At 34.7% G+C, this 20,364-nt stretch overlaps 2 protein-coding genes across 6 annotated transcripts in view; one reads left to right on the top strand and one right to left on the bottom strand.

The window, feature by feature from the left end:
* LMBRD2 (LMBR1 domain containing 2) overlaps window positions 1-20,364 on the bottom strand; it is a 179,622-nt gene that overhangs the window by 17,656 nt on the left and 141,602 nt on the right. The window lies entirely within an intron of this gene.
* Window positions 1-20,364, top strand: part of SPEF2 (sperm flagellar 2) — a 74,455-nt gene that overhangs the window by 26,456 nt on the left and 27,635 nt on the right. For all 5 annotated transcript variants that reach the window (XM_054002416.1, XM_054002415.1, XM_054002414.1 and 2 more), the window contains exons 11-25: window positions 272-402; window positions 616-682; window positions 1,160-1,245; window positions 2,056-2,159; window positions 2,650-2,897; window positions 4,316-4,421; window positions 5,198-5,355; window positions 6,904-7,097; window positions 8,509-8,636; window positions 8,734-8,872; window positions 13,391-13,528; window positions 15,811-15,971; window positions 16,875-17,052; window positions 17,842-18,001; window positions 19,942-20,043. In XM_054002416.1, the coding sequence (XP_053858391.1) occupies window positions 272-402; window positions 616-682; window positions 1,160-1,245; window positions 2,056-2,159; window positions 2,650-2,897; window positions 4,316-4,421; window positions 5,198-5,355; window positions 6,904-7,097; window positions 8,509-8,636; window positions 8,734-8,872; window positions 13,391-13,528; window positions 15,811-15,971; window positions 16,875-17,052; window positions 17,842-18,001; window positions 19,942-20,043 (2,100 nt within the window). The remainder of the gene's footprint in view (window positions 1-271; window positions 403-615; window positions 683-1,159; window positions 1,246-2,055; window positions 2,160-2,649; window positions 2,898-4,315; window positions 4,422-5,197; window positions 5,356-6,903; window positions 7,098-8,508; window positions 8,637-8,733; window positions 8,873-13,390; window positions 13,529-15,810; window positions 15,972-16,874; window positions 17,053-17,841; window positions 18,002-19,941; window positions 20,044-20,364) is intronic.

Here is a 20,364-nt window from a genome sequence, read left to right as displayed (position 1 = left end):
AATATTAATATTGCAATGTGATGTTAATACTTCTTCATTGAGAATTGGAAAATGCTTTTGGTAAACTACTTTGGAGATACTAGCTTTAGAAGAGACTAGCAAGACAGCTATGTGATTGTCGATAAATACTGTGAAGTAGTTATAAAGAAGAAAGAGTGAAAACATCTTACATTAGAAGCCCAAATTAAATAATTAATTTAGCTGCTTGTAATAGTTTCTCTGTATGTATACTCAACTCATATTGTAGCTATCTAATACTTTTGTGTATTAGTTTGCAATATTCAGGTACTATCTGTTGGTACTCTGGTTCAGGAGGCCATTGAAGCTTTTCTTAATAATGAAATGAAAAGTGAACCCAGCATAATTTCACAGGAAGCAGAGACTTCTGGAGAACAAAATGAGGTAAGTATATTCCCTAGGTTTTTTCTTGGCTCTAACAGGTAGAATTAAATGTGTAAGGAAAAAAAACATGTTTGAATTTTTTTACTCCATTTCACATTTAATTTTAAGTTTTGACAGGTAAGACTGGAAGAATCAGCTTGAATTTACAGGCTTGTTTTTTTCTGTAAGATGTAATTTTCATTCTAATCCATTTCCTGTCATACTTGATACAAGGCCCAGGAGAACTTACCGAATTCACCACCGAATCTTCTAGAGGAGCTCCAAACAGAACCCACCAGAGGTAAGTATTTCTTGCTGCACAAATTTTCCTGTGTGTCTCAGTCTTTTGCGTGTCCCCGCAGACATTTTCCCCAGCCCTCCTTTTGTGGAGAGATCTGCAAAAGCCCTTTTCGTTTCTCCTCTGCCTAGACATAAGACAAGTCCTTTTCCCCATGAGGACAGCCAAAAACTGAAACAAATTTCCTGGAGAGGTAGTGTAGTCTCCGTCATTGTAGGTTTTCCAGATCACATGGGGTAAACAACTGAGAAACCTGGTCTGACCTTATAACTGATGCCACTTTGAGCTGAAGGTTCTGTTTGAACTAAGTGACATTGAGAAGTTGCTTCCAACCTGAATTTCTCAATGCTCCTATGATTCTAACAATTTTATGTACCTTCTGTATTGATTTGTTCAAAGAATAATAACAAGCCATGTACTTTTATTCTTTATCTGTAATAATGAATTTGATAGTAATAGCATCATCAAACTTTATTTTAGAACCTATTTTAGACAATTGTCCTGTTGAAAAGGATCCATCCCAGGAAGAATTTGAATTGAATAACAGTCGGGATGGCCTATCCAAGGTTAGTAATCCAATTTTAGTTTCTACTTTATAAAAACACATTAGTTAAAATGGTTAAGTGAATTAAATGGTGACACCTTTTCATCCTTCTGAATTACTGAAATCAGTTCAAGTGTTTTCTGTATTTTCTGAAATATGAAAAGGGCTTAGTGTGAAAATCTGTTCCTCTGTATGTTGTTTAGAGTTGTACATCTTGTTAAAATTCTATGTTTTCTTGTGAAATCACACTTTTACATAAGATGTGGTATTTTCTATGACATTTCTGAGTTGCAAAAATGTATTTCTCTTTGCTGCTGCCAAGCAGATCATTCATCCCATGACAAGTTTTCTTTTCTATATGTTAAAAATGCTTAATTCTACAGTGATTTCTTTGGCCTACTGCTCATTCAAAATTATTTCCAAAGCTAAGACATAAAAGAATCCCTGTAAAACTAATGAATTTATGTGCTGATGTATGAAATAATCAGTGGTAGTGGTAATCAGAATAAGCTGAGAACCAGAACACTTAATTTTAATTTCTTGGTGTTCATAGTCTTGGTTTCTCTCTTTTTTTTTTTTTTTTTTCCCAGCATTTTTTTTGGAGTGTAATAATGGAAATCAGCTGGAGATTTGAATTAAACTAGGCATTTTTTACAATTAAAACTATTCTCCTTAATAGACCCCCCCAACTATTGAACATTGATAAATAACAGTACCCCCAGTATAAATAAATAGATGGTATGTGATAGAAAATGCGGAGTCATACACTTTTCAACTACTCTTTTCAATGATTGTTACGGACATTCTGAGCATATGTTGCACTCTTCCACAGCTATCTGTACGTGCCCAACTTGGTGCTGCATCACAGAAATGGCTGAAGAACGGAAAAAGCGTCCCTGATGAATTACTAGTAGACATCCTATTGGAAGCCATTGCGTATGAAATTGTATAGATACTTGGTTTTATCTACTCTTGTTTGACAGTAAATTGTCTCAACTACCCTGAAGCGCAGTTAGCACTTAAGTTCCTACATGAATATAATTTTAGTTGTATTACTCCCATTAGTATACTGTAAGTTATAAAATAGATTTTCCTATTTATTACTTCAGCAAAAAAGTTATTTGAGAAAACTTAAATTATACCTCTGAGCAGTCTCTATTGAGTAGTTTTGAAATCTTTATTTACCAAGACAGCAAAAATAGTTTTGTTTCTGGGTTTTTTTTCACTTTAATTAGACTTGATGTTATTTTCTTCTGATTCAAAATCCATTACTTTACAGTCTAATAATATCTGTCATATTCTGTATGTATTAGGAAATTTAATATACTGAATTAAGAATGGATGATGGCTAGAGCAAGCTATTCTTTCAGTTGTATTATTAAGCTATCATGTCACTGTGTAATTCTGGTTCTTCATTTCCTTTTAGCCAAATACCACCAGAGAAGGGGTGGATTGTGGAGGGGTTTCCAATGACAATTAATCAGGCAAAGCTATTTGAAAAATCCTATACAGGAATTGATGTAGAAGCAAAAGATCCAATTTCTGAAAAGCTGTCCCTTGCTATAGATCCCAGAGCCCCTAATGAGCTTCCTCCTTCCTCACCTGCATTTGATGTTTCTATATTATTGGATATTTCAGACAGTCTGGTACTGAAACGTGCAGCTAACGTGAAGTGTAAGTTTCCAACTCCTATTAACAAAGTAAAATGACAAGCAGATATATGTAAGTTGTAGTTATTAATGCAAAATAGCGTTACTGGACAATTTATGTATATCTCACTTTATGTATCACTTTTGTTAATTGTGCCTTGAATACTTCTAGGTTATTTCAGATACTTCTGTTTGTTTCAGTCAAAGGCAGATCAGAAGTGTGCAAGTGCATGTGCATATGCTCTTCTGTATTTGTACTCTCTTTTGTATTTGAACTCTCACTGCAGCTGAGATAGCACAGTGGGCAGTGTTAGATATCACATAAAACAGCAGCTGGAAAAAACTACAAGTTCTAACAGATGCAGAATATATTGCATTACAAATGAGTGTCTGTAAATAGTATTTTTCTTCAGGAGACACACCTAGAGAGGGAAAAAGGAAATTATAAACAGAAGGATGTGCCAATATTCATTCCCTGAGAGTGCCAGAATAAATTCCCTATTGTTTACTGCCTTTGCCTTGTCTTCAGTTAGTCAGTGAATGATCAGATATCGAAGTCAATTCTGGCCAGCCGAGGCAAAGGCATCAAAGGCTTTCTGAGAGGTGTTTCACTTCCAGACCACACGTTTAAGAGCTTGGTGAAACAGAAGTTTTTTAATGAGTGTGTAATGTATTATCCAAATTACGAGGAGATTCTTCTTTGTTGTTTTCATTGTAGTGCATAGATGGCAAATAGCTTCAGTTAAAGCACCATTTACATTTAGCTTTTATGTATGGGTAGGAGTGAGGATGGGACAAAATTTTGAAGCTTTTGCTAAAAATCTGGTGATGATAAATCTACAGACACTTGAAAATTGCTAATTTTAAGACCTTGTGCTGCCAAAACGCTTGTAACATGTCGTTATATTTAATATAATCTCAGAAATACAAATAGAATTTATTTCATATGATGTAAATGTGATGATAGAGAGAGTCAACAGAACAATTAAAAATCAGAATTCTTTTAAAATGGCATATTTCTAATGAATTAAAGGCTTTTTAAAATTTAAAGACTCAGAAAGAGAGAGTCTTTTCATGAACTGGAATGTCTGTTCATTGTGAAAAGTAGGTACTTCGGGTGAAATTGGGAAAATACCTTCTAATTGGTAGAGTAGATAAGCCTGAAACAGTTGCCCACAGGAAAGCTCCATCTCTTCAACTGCAGATTTTTATGGCTGAAAAGCATTCATTAGGAAATATTAGTGCTATAATTGGCTGTGCACTTAAACAGAGGAAGAGGCAGGACACCCTGTTGGTGTTGGCTGGTACGCGACTTTTAAGTTACAAAATGTAAGATCAAGGAATGCTGAATTTGTTCGTATAATGATTATCTTAGTTTGGGTGAATAACTGTCTAAATAATTGCCTTTTTCAATATATGTTTATATATTGGTTTTCCACACAGTAGATAAAAGAAAGGCATCTCAGGTTGAACAGAGCAGCAATCAAAATTCTGATGCCGAAATCCTACAAGAGAAGATTAACTTGGCCAGGGAGCAGGTGCTACATAGGTAAGTTATATGAAGTACAAAAATAACACTTCAGCCAGATATAGGCATATAACTGATCTGAATCTCTTATGTGATCCAGGACAACACTTACATGCTTAATGTTAGGAATTTACTTAGATCTTTCTATAATGTGGAGCCTAAAGGATATTTTCATTTTCTGCACAATATAAATTCTCCTGGAAAATAAGAATTCTTGTGTTTTGCTTTTCCAGGGTATTGTTCCAAGGAGAATTTAGTTTTCAGGTATATATTGCATAAACTATGTGTATACATTCTGTATATATATGTGTACACTTATATCTGAGGTCTGTCACACATGTGACTGCTGTTAAATGAAATACACTTGATTTGAGTTAGAGATTTTGTAACATGTTATTTTCCACTTCTACATTTACAAAAACAACTTAGTTTTCTAATTTAAATTGAATCACTAGATGTTTAACTTTACACAAAAAGGAAAATAAAGAACAGTTCTTTCTTCTGAATATTTGATACTTGTAACTGTTTCAGATTATTATATTGTGTATTACTATTGGTTTAATTGTGATATTAGAAAGTAAATATAGCTTGTGACATGAAAGAGTAAGAAATAAATTTTTAGTTATCAATAGAATTTTGAAAACTTTCTTATATATAAAATGATGGTGTTGATGTGGGTAGAGTTGTTTCAGTGTTAAATTAGATGATCTGCTTTTTCTTTTAGTTATCAATTTTAGAAAATGTTTTGTTTTCCGTTAGTTAGGTTTTAATTTCATACCTTGATATGATTGTTGTAGAATTTCAGGCTTCCTAAAGACATGGCCAAAATTAGAGAAATGGTTTTCAGTCCATCAAAACAATCTAGTGAAAGTAAATGCAGAGACAGAAGAAGCTCTTATGTGTGAAACAGTGAAGGAAATTATAATAGAAGAAATTGTGAAAAATCAGAATAGAAGTAAGTTTTCATAGTCTTCCTTTATAGAATTCAGTAACAAAAGACTGTTTTTTTATAATTAACACTAATGATTACTAATATAGTAATAAAATTACTACATAAAATTATATGTCAACCTACATTTTTGCTGCCCCTGAAAAAATCTGAGGATTTGCCAGTTAGTGATAACTGCATCAGAACCCTGAATTTTTCTGTTGTGCTTTCATGTTTTCAGAGTATATGGACCAATTTCACATAAAAATTAAGGCATTAAATTCAGTCGTTTCTTCCTGGTTTAAAAATAACAGCCAGCATCTTCATCTATGGGATAGCATAATTGTATAAGAAAGTATAATTTGCTATTATGAACATATAGTCAGTATCATATATCATATATCAGTAGCAGCATAAAAATATGGATAAGTAGAAGTGGTTTTGACAATTAATTTTGGTACATCTTTGTTTCATTTTTCCTCCTTATTACCTAGAAAAAAAGGAATAATTTAAAATAACAAAAAATAACAAAAAAAAAAAAAAAAAAAAAAAAAACAACAAACAACAAACAAAAACACCAGATGAAACATCCAGGGTGACAAATGCATAATGTAAACCTTTAATAGTGACCTCTAATTAACCAGGTTTTTTCATAACTATTATGACAAGATCTTCATTTGTCTTCTATCACCAAAAGAAAAAAAAAGCAAACTTGAAAAGTACTTGTGACAGTAAAAGTTTATCCCACTACTCCTGTGCAAAGTTTCTAGTTCATAGGTTTCTTTTATGTGCTGGTTATATAATTAATGGCCCTGCTAGATTCAACAGCAAAATTCCTATTGTAAATGGAGTGAAGATTTTCTAGTTAGACTCCAGCTGTAATATAGAAGTATTTAAGGGCTATTTACTCTCTAAGGAAAAATAATACCTGGGGTCAATTAATAAAGTTTAATTTCATATCTATGTTCATAGCTTCCAAGTGGTCCTTCACTATTAGGCTCATATTAGCAGAATAGAGTATCAGGTTAGTCAAATATGTTTTCCCTTTAGTGAATCCATGCTGACTATTCCTGATCAGCTTCTTGTCTTCCATATGGATAGAGATGGTCTCCAGAATGATGGGCTTCATCACCTTTCCATGGATTGAAGTGAAGTTGACTGACTGGTAGTTCCCTGTGTCCTCCTTCTTGCCTGATGTGAAGACCAGGGTGACATTTGCTTTCTTCCAGTCCTCAGACACCTCTCCTGATCTCCATGGCCCTTCAGACATGATCATGAGCTGAGAGCTCATGTCTGCCGGCTAGCTATTATGTATGCCAGCTCCCTCAGCACTTGGGGATGCATCCTGTCATGGCCCTTGGATTTATGGATGTCGAGTTTGTTTAGGTGTTAACTGATAAAATCTTTCTTGAGAATTGCTGATTTCATGAATATATTTTTGATGAACAATACCTGAGTAAAGAAACAGTGAATCTGTTCCATTATTTTGAACCTGTGAGAGTAGCAGAGATGTCTAGTTCTGTTTATTGATACTTAAAATACATTTGGAAGTACTAATTGCACATTTGTATCAAGGGTCTGCTGAAGAAATAGCACCAGAAGAAGAACAGGTTTTACCAGTTACAGATGAAGAAGAGGTTTTACCAGTCATAGATGAAGAAGAAGAGGTTTTACCAGTTATAGATCAGTCTTCTCCCTTTCCTGAGGCACCACCAATGATTGAACCAGGATCAGATGAATGGATTTATGTAGACGAACCACTTCCCCAGGTACACTAACTCCTGACTGAAAATCTTAAATATCACAATATATATTTTTCGTTGTGTTTTATGTATGTCCTACCTAAACCTTTTGCACATTGAATATTTTTTTCAATATTTTTCAATAAAAGGTATGCTATTACTTTGTGATAGATATACAAAGAACAGTTGCTACTAAAATACATAAAATAAGGAATCATACTCTCAACATTAATTTTGTTTTTTAATTATTTGCAATTATCATGAAGAACACAGCTGCCAAAACAGAAATGCTTTTTACTATTATGAAATACTAATACAAACTTACTAGATCACTTTTCTTTCTCTGACAAGGGTGAGTTTTGGGTCTTATACAAAGAGTAAGAATGAGGAGAGTGTGCACTAATCTTTCTCCTAGTATATTTTTTCCTAATATTTTCTCCCCAGGGATATCTATTCAGATTCTACTGATCTGAAATTTAGGGGTTTTCTGAAATTGCTGTATATCTTCATCATGTGCTTAGTAGTTCTCAATGAACTTTTCTTCCATTATTATGTTTTTTGGTTGGTTTAGTAGCTTTTTTGAAGCCATTTACTTTTTCTTCTCTGTAACATAGCTTGTATAATTATGTTAATTCTGAAAAAATATTTCTGTTTCTTCACTTTAAACCATGATCTTTGCTTGGATCATTTGGTGACCCTAATTCGCGGTGACACTAATTCACATATTGAGAGATACAATGAATAATAATTCTATAATAAACCTCTGAGGGCATTGAAGACATGACACGCATCTCTTAAATGTTCATTTTGCTGAATGTTGCTTTTGTTCTCCAATCCACTTATAATCGGTTCTAATTCTGTAAATTTTTTGAGAGGAGCAGCTGGGACTGTATGCAGTTTTTGAGATGCAGATTTTTCAAGGGTGGACAATGATGATTTGGAATTTGTTCTGTAATTGTTTTCCTAATGTTTACCAGTTTTTCCTGTTAACTGCAGTCAGCTCACATATACTGGGTTTCCTCTGGCCATGGCCTTTATTTACATTTCATAACAGTCAGTCAAACATCACTTCTGCAACACTAGGCAGTCAGCTTAGATTTTTATGAGCTCAAACAGTTATGAATGACCAAATTTTCTTACTTCAGTGATCATTCAGTATCATCACTTATTTTATAAGCATATCCAAAACAACCAATACTGGAATATTCTGCTGGGATTTCCCATTCCTTTAGAGACCTACCACTTTTTCCCAAAGAAATTCACAGGATAAAAGTATATGTTGGTACAGTGTCTGTAATCAGATGTAAACCAAAAGAAATACATAGTGAAAAAAACCCAATAATATGATTTCATGAAATAATATTTTTGTGTATTTGCTAATGCTACAGATAAATTAATTACCAATCAATTAATTTTGATGTTTTTAAAAAATTCACAGGAGATAATTGATTTCTTAGTACCTTACTGGGAAATGGTAGAAAATACATATATGAATATGATCAAAACTGTACTTAGATGTCTAAGGGATGAACAGTACACTATAATCCATTACACAGCAGATATTAGGTAAGTAGGAATAATATCTTATTACATTAAAATTAACATTTTGTATTTTTCATGGGCCATTCTGTGAACCAAAATTTATTTTTACTGCAATTTACAGAAAAAATTTTCAAGATTATTTGAAACGTCCACATCTTAAGCAGGAGTTTGTATCTCAGTGGCAAACAGATTTTAATTCAATTGCTGATGAGCTGCAAGATGATGAGGAAACAAAAGCTGAACTACACCAAAGGGTTACTGTAAGTAAATGATAGAAATTACAATATACCCTAGACTATTATTTTGTTGTAGACAAGCTTGATTTAACATGTATGATATTATTTACTTCTGTCTTCCTCTTTACAGTTCTTCTTAAACTATGGCATTTCCTCTTGTGCATAATCTGTCCTTTAAAATTATTCCTCTGTTGTTTGCCCATAATTTTCTTACATCTTGCTGTGGTATTGTGGTACACTGTAAAATAAATATTTCTCTGCTCTCTTTTATTTTTACATTTTGTGGTTTTAAGAGATTTCACAAGTTGAATATTTCTATCACAATCTAAAAAATCTTGGCAGTATTTTATTTTTTCTGTAAATTATATATGTTAATCTATGCTTTCTAAAACTGATTCTTACAAAGTACATAGAATGTCTTGGGATGTTTTGATTCAGGTAGATCTTTTCTAGGTCATGTCCTGAGAGTTCTTTTTCACAAAAATCCATAACTAAATGTCCTAACAAGTTCAGAACCAGATTTAGTATAAGCCAAAAGAAGAGCTATCCTTGAATTCATCAGATTCTATTCCAGAGCAGACATGATTTTTAGTTGAGTACTATCAGAAATGCTCCCCAAAAAGGAGAAAAGGAATACTGACAACAATACTGAAGGGAACATTTAAGGAATAATGGATTAAATCAGCTGTGATGGAAAAAGCATTGGACCTCCTTCTCCATAGAAATATTCCAAGAGAATGGAGTAGAAGATTGAAAAATCATCATCCATATTCCTAATTTCTATTGAATGGCATTATAAAATGGCTGGAATCACTCTTCCCTATATTTTAGAAAGATAAAATTAAAATATTTGGCCTTTTGCTCATAACAGAAATCCATGTTTGACATTATCCAGTTCAAATTATGTGAAGAGGAGGTTATACTTCCATATGATGCAGTGAAACTCAGATACTATGATAAGCCTAAGCACTTTGGAGTGAATATATGATTTTCAGAATTTTTTTTTTTAATAACCCATTCACTCCTTGTGAATCCCGAACCTTGTGATTGTGAAGATGATCTTCCTCTATGCTGTTAAAGCATGCTCATTGTATCTCCCTGAATGTATGAATTCTGTCAGCCATCCTTCCTTGCTGTCAGAAAGAAAGAGGAAATGAAAACAGTGACAATCTTCATAATGTTTTTCCTTAGACTCACAGACTCCTCAACACTATCATCTCAGCTGGGCCCTTCCTAAAACACTGGAAAATACCAACTGTAATATCTGAAAAATAAATTTCTCTGATATCAACTGGGAAATGCAAAAAGTCACCGCATTTTGTGATGTATGTAAAATTCCTTAAAGGCCCAAAACCCAGAGAGCAGCCAAGACTTTGGCCTGATGTTATGGTTTAACCCCAGCCTGCACTCAAGACTCACACAGCCACTGACCCCTCACCAGTGGGATGGGGGAGAGAATTGTAAAAGTGAGAAAGCTCGTGGCAAGAGGCAAAGCAAAAGCTGTGCACAGAAGCAAAGCAAACAAGGAATTCATCCACACTCTCCATGGGCAGGCAGGTGTTTAGCCATCCCCCGGAAAGCTGGGTCCAATCACACGTAGTGGTGACTTGGGAAGACAAAACACAACCACTCCCAGTGTCCCCTCTGCTTCCTTCTTCTCCCTCTGCTTTATATATTGAGCATGGTGCCATATGGTATGGAATGTCCCTTCGGTCATCTGGGGTCGGCCCTCCTATCTGCGCCCTTCCCCGCTCCCTGGTACCCACAGCCCCCTCGCTGGTGGGTTGGGGTGAAGAGCAGAAAAGGCCTTGGCTCTGTGCAAGTGCTGCTTAGCAATAAAGAAATCATCCCTGTGTTACCAGCATTGTTCCCAGCACAAGGCCAAAACATAACCTACACTTACTGCTCAGAAGAAAATTAACTCTTCCCAGCCAAAACCAGCACACATCCTAAATATCCAAACACAGAATTACTGTGGATAAAATTCACTTCAGCAGCACATGTCTGTCTGTCTTCCAGCAATTTCTCCTAATTCTCTTTGCATTGCTATCATTGAATATGATCAGTTGCTTGCTATCACTACTTCTCTTGTTCCAAATAGGAGAGGACTGAGCAAACGCATACATTTTTAGTTTTTTCACCACCTTACTACAAGAAAAGGAGGGGAGAGAAGCTGCTTCACTCTGAAAAGAGAGGAAAAAAAGAAGATACTCATAAAACATGCTTTTAGCTTCTGCCAGAGGAATATAACTCACTGTATTCCTCTGCAGTTTTCTCCATTGCTTACACTATGACTTAAATAATATGAGGACAAAGAGTAAAATCCTTCTTGTTACATGTTTGAGAACGATACTGGAAAGAGCTGTACATCAGTTTGTACAAAATGTTAGTGTGTTTTTTTGTGCGGTATTGCATTTATGTGAAAGGTTTTTTTGGCAAAGGGGCTGCAGAAGTGGATTCTGTAAGAAAGCATGGCAGCTGTGAGACAGGAGTGAGAAAATGTGACAAGCAGCTCTATAGTCACCAAGGACAGTGAAGAAGGAGGAAAAGGAGGTGCTCCAGGCACTGAAGCAGAGATTCCCCTGTGGCCTGTGGAGAAGGTCATGGTGATGCAGGTTGTTCCACGGAAGTCCATGGAGGACTACAGGGAAGCAGATCTCCACCCTGTGGTCCATGCAGTCCACCCAGGCTGTATCAGGTGGACATGCTGTGAAGGAGCAGCAGCCTGTGGAGAGCCCAACCAGAGCAGGTTCTTGGCAGGAGCTGTGGCCGATGGAGTATGCATACTGGAGCAGTACAGTCCTAAAGGGCTGCACACACACAACTACTGCTGGAGTGGTTTTTAAAGAACTGAAGCCTGTGGGAAGGACTTGCATTGGAAAAATCCTTGGAGGACTATATTCCATGGGAGGAACCTCACCATGGAGCAAGGAAAGAGTGTCAGATAAAAATGTATAATGAACTCACCCTAATTATTCATTCCCCATTTTCCCTGTGCCATTTAAGAGGGAGAAAAGTCAGGAATGAAGTTAAGCCTGGGAAGAAGAATGGATGGGGGAAAGGTGTTTTTAGGTTTGTTTTATTTCTCATTATTGTGCTATGTTATTAATTGATATTAAATTAAATTAATTGCCCCAAATCAAGTCTGTTTTGCATATGATGGTGACAGGTGAGTGATCTCCTCATCATTATCTTGGTGCATGAACTTTTCCATCATATTTTCTCTCCCTTTCCTGTGAGGAAGAGTGATAGAGCAGTTTGGTGGACAGCTGGCAGCCAGCCAAGGGCAACTCACCACTGCCAATAGATATGTCACACACTTAAATATTTTTCATCCAGCAGCATATTCTTATGTGCATATTCTACAATGTGAGAAACCATGAATATCTGATTGCCTGCACCTTGACTGCCTTCTAGCCATCATTGATATGTTAAGTAGCCCAGGGACTCCCCTGTGGCTTTTGTCTAACAGAGGACAAGTGGATTTATCTGAAGTCTTCAGATGGGGGAGAGATACAGAATCTGACATAATAGGTTGCAGCCAAGACCTGGTGAATATGGAATCACTTCACCAGAAGCCTAAGCTCCTCTTCTTTTCTTCTGTCCCAGAACAGGTCATGTAATGTAGAACTGCCTGGTGTCAGAGACATCTCATCTTGTCCTACCTTGGCACTATATTTAACAGCATTCTTCTCCTGTTCTTCTCCTACTTAACTCCACTCTTCTCCTCTTACACATAGTGGCCTGTTGCACTATTTCCATGCAGAGATGGCAATAAGGAACAAATGGGTGCATAACGTTTTATGCTTAGTAGGCCCTCGGTGCTGTCAGTGAGCTCCACGGTATTATTTGACATAGTCACTAGCTGAAGAGCCCTTAATTAAATGAACATTAGAGAAAACTGGTGTGGAAGTGACTCAAGTTTGAAAAACACTTGAAATTGGACACAATTTTCTTAGTATTTTTTATATTGCCCATCCCCTGAGAGTACTATTCTTAGCATATTAATTAGCAAACCATTCAAGTGGAGAGTTGTTAGTACAGTTGGGAGCTTAGCTATTCATAGTCTCATATTTGTCTAACTTAGGTAGATTCTTAGCTCTTCATAGTCTCATATTTGTCTAGCTTAGGTAGATTCTTTGTAGACTTCTTGAAAACAAAGTTAAAAATTTCCTTACTATAGCACTGACTATTTCACGAACTTTTCTTGAATTACCACAACACTCACATGAGATAAGAGAGCGGTTCCCCTTTTTATTAAACATATAGAAATAGCAGACAGAATTCTTCTCTGCCTGAGAAAAGCAAGGCTGCCTGCACACCGAACTCAGATCTTTGTGTTCTTCTCTCCGGCACACTTGTAAAGAAATTTTCTGTCAGCCCTCTGTAGGCATGTGACCTAAGCAGGTGTTAATATTTATAACAATGCAGGAAAAGCCCTGATAGAAAGTTGCCCTATACACACGCAAAAAAAAAAAAAAAAAAGAAAAAAAAATAAGTTTTCTTTCATCATTAATTACTGTATTTGATTTTGTGTTTTAGGACCTAAGAGATCTTCTCTGGGATATCTGTGACATCAGAAGGGAAGAAGCAGAGCTGGAACGTACTGGTATCATGAATGAAGAGTGGTTATCAGATCATAGGGGGATTGCAATGAACCATTTCTTTACACTTATGCAGGTATGGACTGCTGCAGTAAACCTGAGAGTAGTTTCATATGGTTGGCTCCAAATATATGAAGGATTAAAAATTACTTAAGCAAACGTTAATGTGTTTTCTGAATTTATAGACAAATTTAAGAGACAAAAAAGAGATGAAACTCCATACATTTAACTTTGGAATACAGGAAAGATCAAGAAAAATGCCATTCTTGTTGCTCAACCCCCAAAACTTTCAATCTCTACTATATACTGTTACTTTTTGCATTTTTTGAACTCCAATGAATCATCTTGAGTTTTGTGACAGAAATGTCACAGTTCTTTATCCTTCTGTGATCATATTTTCATGAGCTTCTAATTTATGAATGTCATCATTCACAGCTTGATGTTGTATCTCAATTTCATTTCACTGATGTAGCTTGGAATTTTATCTGCTGACCAACAAAATAAGCCCCAAAAAATCAAGTTATGTTTTGAGATTGAGACATAATTTGCTGCTATTCTTCAAATATGACCCAGCTTTCAGATATGTAACTTCAAAGTTTTCAAGAGTCCATTCAGTCCTGCAGTAAAGTAAGATTTCCCTGTTTACTGCTGTTATAGGTGCATAAATTTAGTTTAGAATTGGATTGGAGTGTTCTAGACAAGACTAGGCTAGACAGGCTTTTGTGCAAACTGAAGTGACCATTCTGTGAAAGTTTTGGCAAATTTAAATAAGACAATGAAAACAGTGTTTTCATCACATGCCTTGTGGTGCTAATTTAGCTGAAAAAGCCAGGCCTAAGCAGTTTAGGGTGGTCTTTCAGCCCTTTAATTCTCTCTGCTATTTTTATATGTTTAATAAAAAGGGGAGCCACTCTCTTATCTCATGTGAGTGTTGTGGTAATTCAAGAAAAGTTTGTGAAATAGTCAGTGCTATAGTAAGGAAATTGTTAACTTTCTTTTCAAAGAGTCTACATAATGCCCTAAATAAAGATTTTGGGCCACTGACTAAAGAGAGGTCAAAATATCGAATAACTGCTGACTCTCTGAACCCTTCATTGGTCCTGTAGCTAGGATATTTATAGTCCTGAATCTTTTAAAAATTCCATCTTGAACTATATACATGAAGAAGACAAAGTTATACTACAGAGCTTAAATACTTTATTATTCTCCTTTTATATGCAGTTATGTGTTTGCAATCCTACTTCTAACAGAATTTCACGGGCATATATGATGGAGTTCAGAGTAGATTCACTATGAAGCTAATTTGATTTGTCTTTTGTAGATATGCATAATAACTGTTTAAAATTACTAAGCTTTTGTTTTCATCAAGAAAAATTTAATAGAAAACATTACTTCTTGCTTTATTTAGTACATATTCCCCCAAATAAATGAATTATTAATCCTAAAACTACAGTACTAAAAATATAACAACTATAACTTTATGTAATAACTATTCTTTTTAGAAGCAGCCAAAAATAGGCTTCTTTGTCATTGAGTTCTCCATTTGTGGGGTTTTCTGTTGGAGGTTACGTATATTCCCCAGGTGGCTCTGTAACTGTGTAAACATAGATTTGTATAGATGCCATTTATCAGATTTCATTCCTTTCTGTGTACACAGTTATACTAGAAGATATTTCCTCTTTAACTTATGGATAAGTGCTGGTTTACACCACAAAGGTTTTATCCTTTCTTTTGTGAATGTGGTTTTGTGCATTTTCCCATGAATATTTAGTACTGTTTTGTCAGTTAGAAACTAACACCACACTGAACCAATAAATCAAAATGTGACAGGTGTTAGATGTTTCTTGAATCTTACTTAATTTCTTCTGAGATGATTCACACAAAAAGATCACAACACTTAGGTGTTCAAAGTCTGTTGATTACTTAGGTCCAGAAAAACTGTATGACTTCTATAATTTTCTCCATCACATAACCCTTTTTATTTTATGCTTTTAAGACTTTATTTCTTCTGAACAAGAAGATACATGTAATTTGTCAGCACTAGTGTACTTGCTACTGGGAAATATATACTCATCAAAATATATTGTAATTAAATTTAATGCATTGAATATTATTGTAAATACCTTTTCCTATTTTAACAACTAAGATTCTTGTTGCTACCTAGAAATGACAGTGTGAATACATTATAGATTTAAGTAGAAGTATGCATTCAGTATACTATAAATTTTAAAACAAATATGACTGTGTTTCTTTGCTCTCCCTCAAACTCTTAAGATTTAGAATTGCTTCTGCTAACATGTGATAAAAATTTGTTGTGTGGTATGTTGAATTGCAGTCTCTTTGTCCTTTCTTCTTCAGATTGAACTGGATCGTTTCCAAGATACAAAGCAACTTCTTCGTGACTATTATAGGGCAATGGAAGGAAAAATCCCAACAGAAGATGCTAAAGATTTTACTAGAATCCCATTGTTAGATATTATTAATGGAGAGCAAAAGGAAGATCAAGACAAATCAAGAAGGTAGAAATACAGCATAAAACTGAACAAATAGAACACATAAAATGAACAAATAAAATGCACTGATAGGTTTTTTGGAGTATGTGGAATTATATGTGTGTATATTTCAAAGGATGGAGAAATAAGAAATTTTTAACCAGGGATTATAGTCAAATGATGAATCTCAAATAATTTTAGAGGTTACATTTATCCCTCATTTTTTACTTATTTACCTGTATCATATTCACCAATGCATCGCTGAATTGCAAAAAATTTTAAAAGCTGCCTCAGGAGGAAATCTACTATTAAAATAATGTTTCCTGCTTTCCTTTAGATTGCTGATAGTTACAGCACAATTCTCACATATGTGAAGTAAAGTATTGTTGTGGAACATTAGTTGGTTTAAATTTTGTGTCAATAAATAAAATTAAATGTTACAAATTTTATGTAAATGTAAATATAATTAACTGTTATGTAATAACAGATATAAATCAAAGCAGCTTACAAAGAGGCACCAAACTGAATGCCATATTAAAAGATAAGCAATACCACCTGATACTTTCCTAATACAGAAAATGCCACCAATAATAACACCTGATTTTTTAACTTATAATTAGAGTGAATTTAGAAATTCTGAGTAATGAAACTGTGTCTAACCCATGTGGAATTCATCAGCAAATCACACAGTCATTTGATGTAGTTTTATCCATCTGTCATTATTTTTTAGCTGTTACACTTAAACTGGATATTCTTCTGGCCATACACACACCTCATCACTCTTGGTCATAAGGAAAGTTCTTCCTTTTTTTTTTTGCTATTGCAAATTTTGAAAATACCATTTCCATTCTTTCAGTGTATTCTCCAATGTAGATATTAACACTTTTTATAAAGCGGTATCTAAATTATTCCTTATATTTTATTTTTGAGGATTCCTCTAGTTTCCTGGAAACCAAGTTCACCATGTGATACTGAGTCAGAAAAGAGTGGAACTCAGAAGAACAGTCTTAAGGCTAAGAGTTCTGAAAGTGGAGTGACCACTTGCAGGAATGATAAAAATCTTATTATTGATACATGGCAAACAGCAGTAACAGCAATATCAGATATGGTATGGAATATTTTATTTGCTTAAAGTTTTCTGGATTTTACAGTCAAAGCCCCCCCATTCAGCGGGCAGCCTAAACACAAAATCTTTGCACTATTTATCTCAGTTTCACATGTCTTGCTCCACCACTGATATTTCCATTGAATATGTTTGTAGTTCTATGCGGAAAATGTTGGAGTCTGTGTTTTCAGCACCTCCATATTTATAACTGAGCCTTTCATTCCATTACTGAGAAATATTTCAAATGTTGCCTCTACGTATCTTCTTCCATGATAAACTCTTCTCTTATCCCTCAATAGAAGTGTTAGAAGATGGATGAGTTTAATCCTGTGATGCAGTGTTTCCTCAAACCTTTCACATGTTCAGACCCTATGGTTATATTCTTTTTTCTATATAGCTTAAAGTAAATTAGGTAAGCTTTTCAAATGGTTGATTTCTAGGTAAGATTTTTATTTTCTCTTTGATCATTTAAAATAAATTAATTTCCGCCTCCTTATCTTGTAGCTCTAGGCTTGCTTTGTGTACTGTTGATTCTTGCTTTTCTAACGTTTTCCTCAAGCACAGGCAGTGACTGCAAGAATTAAATTTAGTATGCCTCTATCTTGTATTTTTGCTGCAGAATTTCATTTTTGATAAATAATCAAAATTTAGTCAATTAGTTAAAATATCTCCTTTGTTTTTTTTAATGTGTCTACTTCTCATCAAGTACTTTCAGCAAGCATAGGCTATTTAAAACAGTAGTTGCACAGAGCTGATACTATGTACTGTACTATATGTGACTGTGGTGTCAAGGTAACAGCTGAAATAGAGTTTAGAGAAATGGAGGAAGAACAAGAACGTCAGCTAAAACAGAAACCTTCTAAAGCTGCACAGAAACAACCAGGCAAAGCGTCTGGGAAAGATACCAAAGGTGCCAAAAAGGAATCTTCCAAATCACCTCCTAAAAAAAAAGGTATTTAAAATGCAGGCTTTGTTTTAACAGTGCTTGAAATAACTTGAATGTAAATATATGAATAATATAGAAATTAATAACCCAAGACATTTAATTTCTCTTTTAAAATGGGGCATCAGTATAAAAAGCTGGTAGTGATAAAGGAGGGCAAAGGCTTTTGAATGGCAATTGCATTTATTTAAACATGTGTAGTCATTATATGTAGAAATAAATATTCTAAAGGGAAAGTAAATATTATTTTTTCTTCATGTTCTGTATCGGAATGGAACAGTTAAAGGTAGTTGTTGAATAAAACTCTATTATATTGTGCCTACTTGACAGCTGAAGTCCTAAAAAAGAGCAGATTCCTATTGACTTAGATCTTGCACACAGGCCTGGCAAGAACCAATCCCACCAGGTGAAAACAGAAAAATTATTTCCAGGAGAGAAAAACAGGCAGTGTTCTGGAAGAAATTGAGGCATACAAGGCTGTTTATACATTTTCTCACAATTATTTCCCTGTTCAGATAGTAGTTTATGTAATCTTCACCTTTTGTCTGCAATATGTCATTAGGAAGTGAGGCCTGTAGCCTAAACTTTTGTGTCTTTTATTAAGACATTCTACATAGCAAGAGAGAGGTTCAAGCCCTGTGAGTGTAGGGTAGCCTGAAATTCATGTACTCCAAATTAGAAAGCTGTAACTGCAGAATACATAACACAGTTGATGTTTTTTCTTTGACAGAAGTTTCATTTGTACTCTGCTCAGTTCTCTCTCTAGTTATTTCTGCCCATAAAGATAGTGAGCAGAAGCATAGCCTTGCAAATATGTAGCCAATTGTGAGCCCCAGGGAGCCTTAGGCTTAGTTTAGCATCTCAATTTAGCCAAGAGAGCAGCAGATTTTCAGAGTTCTAGGAAAGTTTTGTGATAAAACTTAGCAGCTGTTGTATGCTAATTTGAAGTTTGTGGATTGCTTCTTGGTATCAAATTTTTGTTCAGACCTGGTAGAGGATTATCTGAAATCACGAAACCAGAACTGCAGCTAGGAAGCTGTCCATTCTTCCTAGTAGAAGATGAACTGATGGATTTGTAACTAAAGTATTGACTTTGATTTCATTTCAAATACAGTGTTACTGTAGTGTTCCTGTAACATGAGAACTCCCTAGGACAGAGCTATGGGCTGGTAACAGAGTGATACAACTTACCACATGTAGTTTTATCACTTCTAGAATTGACCATTTGTTTTGTGTTGACCTTATGTATCATGCAGATATTATATTTTTTTTCTGTAACATCTCTATCTGCTCTTCTTCTAGGATAAAGCATTTACAAATATTTTAATATTGTTGAGTAATAGTAAGTCATTACAGAATTCCATGAAATCTCTAAAAACATGATGAAATACCTTTACAATATCTGTTCATAGATATGTCAGAACAAGGTAGAAGTGCAGGTTTGAAGGGGCATAAAATAACAGATCTCCTTTTTTCAGTTTTTTTTTTTTTTTTAATAGCATAATTCTTTTCACTGCTTTGATGGTAACTACTACCACAACATTTTTACTATAGTTTGTTAAACTTTAATTTATTCCAGAAGAAACAAGTATTATTCAAAAGATATTTATTCATTTTCTCGTTGTGATAAATTGGTAAATACTAGGGACAAACAGGACATTCTGACCATCCAGGATCAAATGAGAGGCACACTTACTCAGTCATGATTTCCATTCAGAAATACATCCTAGGATGTTATGTAACCAACTTCAGTGCAGTTATATATGCTGGGGTATTTATATGCAATGTTAACCTTAGCATGACTTGCAGATATAAATCACATTTGGCAGCTGAGTATCAACCTTTGCATTCTCATAAATGGTCACATCAAGTAATGTGGAAAATGTATTTTTTCACGATACACAAATTTACAAGCAAATTCAAAGACTGAAAGGTCTGTTTTCATGCAGGAGCAAAAGCCAATCCAGCTCCCATAGACCCAGAAGAATTAAGGAAAGAAGAACTGGCACTTAAAATAAAGCAAGAATATTTCAGTGCCTTGAAACATGAGGGTATGTTACTATTTGGTTACTTATATTGGTAGGTGATTGTTATTCCTAATTTGACAAGTATGCTAGTCAATACTAACCAGAGACAGCAGGCAAAATGGATGGATAAGAAAGAAAAAGGAGAGTCAGTCATGTCTGGAGAAATCAGAAAATATTTTTAGTGTGGTAATCATCAGTCATTCTGTGGTAAATATACTAAAGGTAGTAATATGATTTTCATTCCTTTTGTCTTCTGTTTCATTTCAACTAATTTAATTTCACGACTAAGCAAATATTCATCCTGAGAGAAAAGATTTTGCATAAGCTGTTACTCATACTTCAGTA

The sequence above is a fragment of the Vidua macroura genome, chromosome Z (assembly GCF_024509145.1).
Source record: "Vidua macroura isolate BioBank_ID:100142 chromosome Z, ASM2450914v1, whole genome shotgun sequence".
Taxonomy (NCBI): Eukaryota; Metazoa; Chordata; class Aves; order Passeriformes; family Viduidae; genus Vidua; species Vidua macroura.
Note: the sequence above shows the minus strand (reverse complement) of the source record. Positions and strands in the feature narration are given on the sequence as shown.